The sequence below is a fragment of the Crinia signifera genome, chromosome 4 (genome assembly GCF_055691185.1).
Source record: "Crinia signifera chromosome 4, ASM5569118v1, whole genome shotgun sequence".
NCBI classification, from domain to species: Eukaryota; Metazoa; Chordata; class Amphibia; order Anura; family Myobatrachidae; genus Crinia; species Crinia signifera.
This window is the reverse complement of record NC_139220.1, coordinates 233,765,596-233,776,595: the sequence shown is the minus strand read 5'-3', so window position 1 is coordinate 233,776,595 and position 11,000 is coordinate 233,765,596. Positions and strand designations below refer to the sequence as shown.

Sequence of the window (11,000 nt, the reverse complement as noted above, 5' to 3'; positions counted from 1 at the left end):
GGAACAATCCCTCACCAAACGGACCAAGGATGCACAAGTAGAGAGACTCATATTTTCAAGCACTTTCTCCATTGCTTCCAAACATATCCGTAAGACTGTTCTAAAACACTGGCATATAGTGCAGAGTGACGAACGGATTGGCCTGGCATGCTCCATTCCACCGCTTTTTTGTTACAAAAGGAGTAATAACATCAAGAACATTGTGGCAAAACCTGATATACAGTAGGGACTAATAAAAATCAAACCTGGCTAATAATGAAACCAGGAGTCACCAAATGTCACGGATGTGTCAATTGCCAGTTCATCCGTTCTGGCAATACCTTCACAGATCCTGCACATGGCAAAAAATATGATATTCATTTCCATCTTACATGTGAGACTCGCTATGTCGTGTACGTCATCATCTGCCCATGTAGAATGGTCTATGTGGGGAAGACAATTCGTCTCTTAAAAGAACGTATAAACCAACATCGGTCATCCCTGAAAAAAGCTCTTTCTGGCATTGATAGTAACACCCCGCCTGTTGCTAGGCATTTTTTTCTTAAGAAGCACACTCTACGGGACTATTGTTTTATGCCCATTGATCATGTCCCACCCCTAAGACGGGGTGGAGATAGGGACAAGCTCCTTCTCCAGAGGGAATGCATGTGGATCCACAGGCTACATTCTGTAGCACCACATGGCCTCAATGAGGAACTTACACTTAATTGTTTACTTTAAGTGATGGTGGTCGACAGGGTACTTCTTTGCATCATATTTGATATATAGTGACCTGTTTGTTTTTTGCATTTTTTTTGCATTTTTTCATGCATTTTTCATGTATATTTTGTTTTTTCACTCAATTCTCTTTTTGTCATTTCGTGTTTTGTCATTTTTGTGTGTATATACTCACCATGGATTGTGTGTATGGTCTTTGAAAGTTTCATCCCACTATGCATATATGGGTTGTATCTGGAGCGCCTCTTGGTTTTACATTTTTTCTATGTTCAGCCCGATTTCCCATATTGCTGCATGTGTCTGGCCTTGTTTACTAACGGTTACCATGGTGACGATACTACGCCAAGTCTTCACGTGACCCGGCATCGGCTGATGCGGGCCGTGTCTTCCGGCGGGATCGCGTCATGACGCCGCTACCGGATGTGCGTCACGGCACTTCCGGTTTTGTTTTGTTCCGTCTTTTTGCCGCCAGACATACGTGGATGTTTTTCTCTGAGCCTATCACATTGGTCCTTGTTGGGTATAAATTACCTGGTTGTATCACTGGTCAGTAGCACATGATTAAGGTGCACACTAGCACCGAAACGGCTGTCGTGCAATGACCTGTCTATGGGGGAGAACCATGCCTGCTAAGTATTCCCATGTTATTGGATGTATTTGAATATGCTTATGGACTCCTCTTGTTGATCGATTTTTTTGTCACTTCTGCACTTTAAATGCCATAAACATTTTCTTGTTTATACTAAATCTGATGTTGCTGGTCTTTAGTTTCAACATATCCTAATTTCCATATTGGAACCGGGCACTCAGTAGCTGACACTAGTAAGTGTGTGCGGTTTATCCTCATATTCTCTCTCTCTCTCTCTCTCTCTCTATATATATATATATACAGCTGATTTATATATAAATATATAAATCAGCTGTAGTGAGCTGACTAGCCGATAGGGAAGCAGCGAGTGCATGGAAGGAGCCATGTCTGAGTGCTTGCTTTAAAGCAGGCGGGCCCAAGGAAAGGTTTTAGACCAAACTAACAGATGCGCATTCAGTGCACAGACAGATGCATACCAGGGGGAAACCTGTGCCCAAGCTGGCCATATTTAAGGATGTCAGCTGACCTCACTCAGGGGGAGATTCTCTAAAACAGAAATGCGGTCATTAAGAATGCGGTGGCCGGCGACATCCCGCCCTCAGGCTGCATTCAACCTGTTCCCTCATCCCGGAAGCTTCCTTACAGGGATTTCTGTTGCTGACTGATTTCTTCTGATCTCAATATATTCGCCTGCTGCTGCTCATCAGCCTGAGTTCATCCTTACTGTTGGCACAATACTTGAACTTCCCACAAACAAATGATGTTTACAGATGTATTTTATGTAGAATCATGACAAACATGCTGACCCTGATATTTCACACACTGTACAAGAAAAATGTCATGTTCTGCAATCAAAACCTTAAGTCTATTCATTAAAATGGATACTGCACTCTTGTACTTCTTAGGGTTGTGAATGCCTCATTCAAGAAAAACACGGATGCTTCTCTCTTGTGGTAAATCATCAGAAAATAAATAGGTAGGCACTTCCCTTAGACATTTTTCCTGTGCATAACATTCATTTTATCAGAAGAATAACTTCTAACATGGGCAGCCACACGGAGCAGGATGTGGGAAAGACAGAACTGTCTGTCGGGGCTTTCTCCGCACACTTCCTGAATGCTGGCAATGATATGTAAATAACACGACTGCCAATCTGTTAACCCATAGCAGGGCACGCTGGCAGGATGTATATGTGTGTAGCAAAAAGCAATGTAATGTAAACAGCTCTGGTGTCTCTTTGAATGTTACATTGTATAAAAGTGACACCAAACAGGATAAATGTTGTATATTAAACATAATATACTGGATATTTTTCCCTATTCTTCTAACCTTGAATCTGTGTTGAGTAAGGAGCACAATATTTTTTTTTATCATAGCTACTACAGCTAGGGGTGATGTACTGAGCCTTCAAGAGTGTTAGGGTGGGTACACACCAGGAAGGCTGGTAATCTTGTTTATGATCATGGTGAATTACCTTCGACCAGGACCATGCAATATCGGCGGGACCCACAAGGAGAATTTATTCAACGCTGGAATGGTCACTGCTTCATACTTAATAATATGCATGGCACAGCTGACCGGAATATGTCAGATGCAGCCTGCAGTAGCATGCAAATAAGCATACATATTAGATTAGATGTCATTCCAATAGTGCGGAGATTGGCCTAATGTGTACCCACCCTTTAAGCAGAGATGTAAAGTTACAGCTAATCAGCTCCTAACTGACATGTTTCCAGTGGTGTTTGAAAAATGACAGTTAGAGTCAGGCGTGTTGGTAGTTTATCTTTGTCCACTTTGTCACTCTTCAAAGCTTAGTACACAAAAGCAGAGGGACAACTAGTTGTAACAAACAACAAGTTTCACAGACTTGACTGGATTACACTATAGCAGGAAAACCAAGAGTGTGGAGTTCGCCTGATATTAAGGACCAGTCACAGCGTGGCTGGAGCCATAAGGAGGGTAATGCACAAAACAAGAGCCCTGGGCTGATTCTGGTACTCCTGGGATCGGAGTTCTAGTGTTATAATAACTGCAAAAAATAGAGACTAATAAAACACTACCAGCAGTCCCAGCTATCGTGGCCCTACAGGCTTGTGGAAACACTGGAAGTAACAGCATGTCCATGGCTGCCTGTGGCGCGTGTTGTTCCACAGTAACTATCACATGTAGCTATTCCAAAACTCCTCTTTGAACATTTATTGAACATATTTTGTCCTGAGGAAGTTCAATAAAATAAAACCCTATGCCCCCATCCACCACAATTTTTTTTAAAGAGATTTTACTGCACCACCTATGACAAGTGTTTAACCCATACTGATTGTGATTGGTTAATTGTGTTTCACTGAGCAGTAGATGCTTGTCTAGATCCTTCCAGTTCAATGTTATTTTATGCAGGATGCTCCATGGGAACAAAATCTAGGACAATGCATCACAAAAAATACAATTCATCAAATCACTTCATAACTATAACTACAAGCAAAAATTAACAAGGACATGATTCCTTAAAAATCCCCTTTCTCCACCATTCACTAACAAGCAGCTTTCCACGCCATGATTACTTGTTATTACACAGTGGTACAGTTGCTCTTGCTCATAATGATCTTGCAAATGTTGATAGTTTTTATTTTCTGGACCTCTTGTTGTATACCATCAGATACCCTAGTTAGCTCACAGTAGGTAAATTGTACGGTGACCGATCAGGTCATGTTGTTTCACTGTCTTCATCACTATATAATGACATAATATCAGCTTTGGTGCATGAAATAGATTAGTCAACTTACTGTCATCAAACCTCCAACCAAGTCGTTGGTGTGAGGATCCTCATCTTTGGTTCCGAGCTGCGGAGAATACAATTCTGTGGTTCGTAAGATCTCCAGCACTCGGTCCAAGGCTTCTGCCACTGGCATCGGGCTGTTTTCTTGTGCAGCATTTATGATGTTTATTACCTAGAGCATATTAAAGATAATAAAACATTATACAGGTAATCTAATGATAAATAAAAAATACCATGACTTTCAATAAAGTGACCATAACGTCTTTTAGGGCCTTATTCTGGTCTGTGCGGACAAAGCCGAATATGCGGCCAGGACCGTGCGTCCTAAACCCCGCCTTCCGTACGGATCGCTCACTCCGTCCGAATGCGGTAAGCCGCTGACCGCACGGAGTACGAGTGGATTTCTCATGTATACACCTCCTCCATCTCTGGGAACCTCCCCCATCATTCGATGGTCGCATACCATCGAATGCAGGACCGAGCGGTCAGGCAGCTCCCGCGAGCTCAGACCACTCGGGCATTTCGCCGTGCAAAAGCAGGGATCTGGGCGAGCAGCTGACATCCGGCAATGTCATATGTCCGCCCCCTACACGTGCGTCACGGCCGCATTACCATACGTACGCCCAGCGTTTTCATGGTAACGGCCATGAAACGCGGGGCGTATGCATATGTTAATGAGGCCAAACAGCCCTTTACGCCCCTCTCCTCCCCCTGTTTGTAGTGTAAACAATTCATGCGGAATTTGGACGTATGTCCCTTTCTCATATGTGCAGATATGCCTCTGCACATGCGCAGACACAAAACATCGGCGGAACGAACGCACGCGGACATATCCGCACCAACCAGAATAAGGGCCTTAGTGTAGTACCTATTTTAAACAGCCCTTTAAATGAGACTATAACGGTAAAAAAATGCACCTATGCGCAAAAATAGATGTCCTCTTTATTACCCCGTGTTTGTCTCTTTTTAAGATTTAGTACATCTGCCCCATATTTTGTTCATTTTAGATGTACTCCTAACTGAACTTAAATACAGTAGATCATTAATGCAAAGCAGAAAGAACAAACACAACCGAATCGTTTCTAAACTGAGGTGTTGCCTGTTCTTTACACAAAAAGAACTGCCAGCTCATTGTATGGCTGTCCCAAAGTCATGTCATTATAACCACTGCTTATCAAACAGTGGTGCTCTGTCCTGTACATCACTCTGACACCGCAGACCCAGACTGGGTAAGTGAGCTTACAGTCGCTTCCACTGTGATGTCAGCATTGGATACGGAAATGCTGGAAGCACTGCACTAGATTACCCATTGATATTATAAAGGCCATTCTAATGGCTCAAGGTAGGGTAGTAAACCAGTAAGCTCCCCTGCCCCCGGTGCAGTGGGCATGTGAATGAAAAGCAAAGCACTTGATATACAGTAGGAATATGTATATGTATTGCAGCTGAGAACAATAGGATAGCCATGGCTAGCCATCCTGAGGCATGGCCTAAGGAAGATAGATGAGATGGGCTCCTACTGTACTGCAACATGCCCAGTAATTGCATGCTCCATGCAGATGCAAGATCCCCGAGAGCCTCCATGGCCACATAGAATAGCCAGAGACGCTGTGACGCTGGTTTTATGAATTTGAGATCTCAGTCATACACCTAGACACTCCCCGAAAATGGTCAAAACACACCTGTATTTTTGCCGACACTCCTCATTACCACCCCAATATGGCCTCTTCCTGTCAATCACTCTCCAGCTGATTCCTTACTGCAAGCAGCATTGCAAAGAAACCTTGGCACATGTACAATGCAGCCATGATGCATGCACAATCTGCAATTTGCGACACCACCAAAGTTGTGACTATCTGAATCAGGTCCATTTAAACCGTAGAGTGCCTTCAGTTCATATACATCACAGTGCCTGCAGTCCACATTATGCCCCGGTGTCCACAGTACATAAAATCCTACATTGTACGGCCCTTAATTTATATTATGCCACATTGTATGGCCCCCAATTTATATTATGCCACATTATGGTGCCCCCAGTTCAGGTTATGAGACATTAAGGGGGAAATTTACTAAAGGAAATTTGTAAAAAAAATAGGTGTATTTGTATCCAGAAATACACTTATTTTTGACATTTACTATCCTGAAAATACGGCAATTCGTATTCTTTTTAATGTGCTATCAATACGAATACGAATTGCCGTATTTTCAGGATAGTAAATGTCAAAAATAAGTGTATTTATGGATATAAATACACCTATTTTTTACAATTTTCCTTTAGTAAATGTCCCCCTAAATGCCTCCTGATACAGTGTTGTGAGTTAAGCAAGTAGCTGCAACTGGTTAAACCTTGCTGCAGCAATACAAGTGGGGGTACTTGTGTAGTTTCATGGCGCCAGTTCCGTGGCTCGCTACGCTATTTAAAATCAACTCCATGCCAACATGGATAGTGGAGGTATGAACTATCCATGTTGGCATGGAGTTAAGTTACTTTTTTTTACCATAGTTTGTGGCGAGCGTAGAACCCGGAAGTATCACGGCACCATGCTGGCGCCGTGAAACTACACAAGTACCCAAGTGGGGAAAATAAATGTACTTAAATGTATGTGTGAAGGATAAATACTGGTTGCTTTTACATGTAGCCCTTTTACATGTAGCTCAGAATGGCAAACAGCTATATTTTTATACTGTAATTTAGATTAGCGTACATGTGCCTCTCAAACCTAAAATGTCTCTACATATTTTAAATCTTTTTATATTTTTTTTGCTTTGCTATCAACTAATAATCTATCCATACTTGCCTACCCTCCCGGAATGGCCGGGAGGGTCCCGCAAATCGGGTCCCCCTCCCAGTCCCCCGGGAAGGGGGGCAAGTCTCCCGCATTTCCCTACAGCCCCGGCTCCCCCTCTCCCCGCGGTCTAAAAACTATGACTTTCGCGGGTCCGCGGGGAGGGGGCGGGGCTAAATGACGCAATTTGCGGCATTTCGCTTCATTTTTAGCCCCTTCCCCCACCCATGGACCCGCAAATTGAGGCTTCAGCCCGTCATGGGGCCCCCTTTCACTCCTCTCCGGGCTTCTCCCGGAAAGGAGTATGCCAAAGTCGGCAAGTATGAATCTGTCCCTGAGTTATAAAGACAGGGAGGTGGGGGTGGGAACATAGACTGCCACCTATATGAGTGCTGATGAGTTCCCCTTTTCAGGCCTGACCCCACTGCTTATTGGCCATTTCCATGAATTTGGTTATCTACTATATGACCCACATACAGGGGAGCGGGGCCACCTAAGCCTCGGAGTCAAACAGCTTATAAGTGTGGACTACCACCACAGAGGCTTAGATAACCACTAGAGATGATATAGCCTATAGACAACATGGATTCAATCAAAAATAGGATCTGTTAATTTGACCACTAATATTGACTGTCAGAAGTTAGTTTCTAAAAAAAAATAAAACAATAACCTATATTTATCTCTGCTCTACCAGGTAACTATCCGTTAAATAGAGTATCAATGTATAATGTGAATGCATTGTCTGGAACATGACATTAGAAGAGGTGGTGGGGACCTAAGGTAGCAAGGCCCACCTCAGATTTTCCCTTTACTCCTGTGGGCCAGTCCAACACTGTTAATGGCCCTAACCTAGGTGCTGATGGCACCAATTAGGGATCTACTGTCCATGGTGTGGAGGACAGCAGGAGACAACCATACTTTCTACACCTATGCTGGGAGCTGTAATCTGTATTCCTCAGGTGTTTTTGGAAGCCTGGGTACAGTAATACAGTTGTCATAGTTTTCTCCAGGGTAGAACTTACTGGAGAACATAGATGGTGCAATTTAAATCCACGTGAGTTATGTCACCTTGATTTCCCCCCGATGTCACTTCAACTTCAACTTGACTTCCCCTTGACTTTACATGGCACACCCTTAATGTACCACAGGAAAATATGTGAATACCAAGAGAAGTCTCTGTGATGTATATAGAGTCTTAGAGGGCAAGATGTTAGGTTTAAATAGTAAGAAGAGGATTTTTTCTCTTATTAAGTCTGCTCACACACTGTGGGTCTACCCACCATTACTACCGTCAAAAAAACATGATGCTGATTTTGGAACTAATCTGGATACACTGTACATCAAATGGTCATGATTCTATTGTCTCAATGCAAGCACATTTCATGACAGTATGAGATTCCTGTATTTATTGTGTTAAATATTTTATAACCAATAAGTCTAAAAATCAATCATATAACGTCACCAATATATCACAATTTTTAGTAGGTTTAGGACCTTAAAACCAAATATACAGCCTTGGGTACAGGATTACACTTATGTTCATGATGGTTGTCTTGTATCCAATGATGTAGTCGTTTGGGCCTCATAATTACCAGTCTCTATGGCTTTAAATAAAAACAAAGACTTAGAGTTTAGATAATGTAACTCTGTAAAGATTGAAAATGTCTAAATGATACCTTGCCTGGGCTGAAGTGACGCAGATAACCACAGAATTAGTGGGAACTACTGACTGGAACCACTCCAGTCAGATAAAAAGGAAAATAAAAATGAGGAACACAAGTGGGAAACTATACAGGAAGGGATAATAATAATTATCATGCTGCAGGAGACAAAAACATAGTTATTAAAAGCTACTGTACTCAAGAGGAAGTTATTTTCCTAAAGTAATTCCCCAAATAAACAGCATGATGGACAAGATCTACCCTCTACAAAATTGTGCAGTATTATAACAATGTTGGGCAAAGGATCGGTCACTGAATTTATGCTAGATGCTAAATTGTAGGGGGCAAAAGGACCTTTCACACCCAGGGGGAGGAGCAAGGCTGGGAGGCTTGCTGCTTCACTATCCACGACCCCACTGGTTGCCTTTAGTAACCAGGTGGCGAGCAAAGCGGAGCGAGCCACCGAGCCCGAAGCGTGGCGAGTGAAGCGAGCCCGCGAGGGTCCGTTTGGGACCCTTCTTCCTACCTTGCTCCTCCTCTCTCCACCCCCTCTCCTCCCCTGTTACGTCAGGAGGTCCTTAAGCCCACTAAAATTTAGACCTAACCCTGAATTTATACCGCAACATGCTCTCAGTTACAGCTTATGTCTAAGGGTTGTCACGGGAGTATTGCAGCCATCTTTGGTGAGTCACAGCAGACAGCTAAAGTTCCAGATGCTGCCCATCCTGGAGTCAACATGTAATACCTGCTACATAGTTATATATATATATATATATATATACATACCCTCCAACATGACCCATTCCATTAGGTACAACATGCTCTGTTCCTGGACTTCCCTGCCAGTGGCAGTTATAGAGGTTGGACTCCAGCACAGTCCAATATTCAAAGAGGGGGGGGGGGGGGGGGGTTTCAAATCAACTGGCAGTAGGTGTGGCTCCCCTTTTTGAATATTGGACTGTGCTGCAGGCTTACATCTGTAACTGCCTAATGGAATGGGTCATGTTGGAGGGTATGTATATGCATATATATATCTATATATAGATTTATATATATATCTATATCTAGATATATATATATATATATCTATATAGATATATATATATATATATATATTCACATACAGGTATATTATATAGGCTGCAGAAAATAATATCAGACATGACACAGAAGAGACAATCCAATGTGCATCACTACATATCACTTGGAATGTCAGTAGAGCATCACCGATCATTAGCACCCCTGTGTGTGTGTGTAAAAGTGAGCAATGTCACAGTTGTGAGGTGCTGCCATTATAAATGTTCCAACAACACACCACTTACATGTAGTGTAATTGAACATCCTTACCAAAACTGAAGACCAATGCTTGTTTATTAGTGTGCAATGTGTTGGTTTTTATTATGCCATGAAAATGATTGGGGGGGATGATAAAACACAATATTTTATTAATAGTTTGTAAGAGATCTGCACTACAGACACATTATAATCACACACAGTTAAATGTGCCTAAGGGGGTAAACTAGAAAGTCACAAGGGGCTGGCCTGAAATGTTAACATCCACGGACAAGTTGTCTGACATGGTAAAATGCTGTAATTAATGGACTACTTTCTGTAGAAGGTCAGGTTCAAGGGCAATGCCTCTGGCGTCTGTGTATTATTTTGATGCTACAGATGGCCCAGATGCAAAGATGTACTGTCTGTTATAGATGACGCTTACCAACAAATTGACTAAATGTCATTTAAAGTGGAAATGTTCTAATTTATTTGAAAACAATTAAAGTCATATACTCATATTGACTTAAATAATTTGTTAAGTTTAGAATGCAATAATAATGTCTGTCGTAGTTGGAAGAACTAAGGGCCTGATTCAGAGCTTTATGCTAATACTGCAATAGCTGCAAATGTATACGCAGACACTGTGTGCAAACATATGTAAATACCGCAGCGGCTTGGACTTGAATTGAGATGACCACCAGCAAGCTTGCGAGCTCCGCTGGTTGAATCCGGTCGCAGATCAGTCATTATAGGACTTCTGAGTAGCCCAATGCTCGTGCAGCATGGACACAGGAAGTACGAAATGCCTCAAAAATGGTCAAGATGTGTCTGCATTTTTGCAACCACTCCATGTAACTGCCACCAAGTGGTGCCTGACTGTCAATCAAATAAATTCTCTGGGAGACCATGGTGGCACATTTGCAATGCGGCGTAGATATGCGTACAGTTGGCTGAAAATCGCTCAACTGCAAAATCAACAGGTTTGAGTGTAAATAGGAATCAGGTCGTGAGATAATTATAAGATTTCTGTCATCTATCGCTTTAAAAACACGTAAGTGGTGCACAGCAAATATAGCAGAGACTTCATTACCTGAAGCAGCATGTAATAACTACTGCATAACTTTTAGAGTAAACAGGTCATTTGACAAAAAACAAAATGGAATTATATTAATACATTAACTGTTCGCATTTGTACTTTC

General features: G+C 42.3%; 1 protein-coding gene across 3 annotated transcripts in view; it reads right to left on the bottom strand.

Moving 5' to 3' along the window:
- PDE8A (phosphodiesterase 8A) overlaps window positions 1–11,000 on the bottom strand; it is a 271,484-nt gene that overhangs the window by 21,512 nt on the left and 238,972 nt on the right. For all 3 annotated transcript variants that reach the window (XM_083183993.1, XM_083183991.1, XM_083183992.1), the window contains exon 14: window positions 4,087–4,251. In XM_083183993.1, coding sequence (XP_083040119.1) covers window positions 4,087–4,251 — 165 coding nt within the window. The remainder of the gene's footprint in view (window positions 1–4,086; window positions 4,252–11,000) is intronic.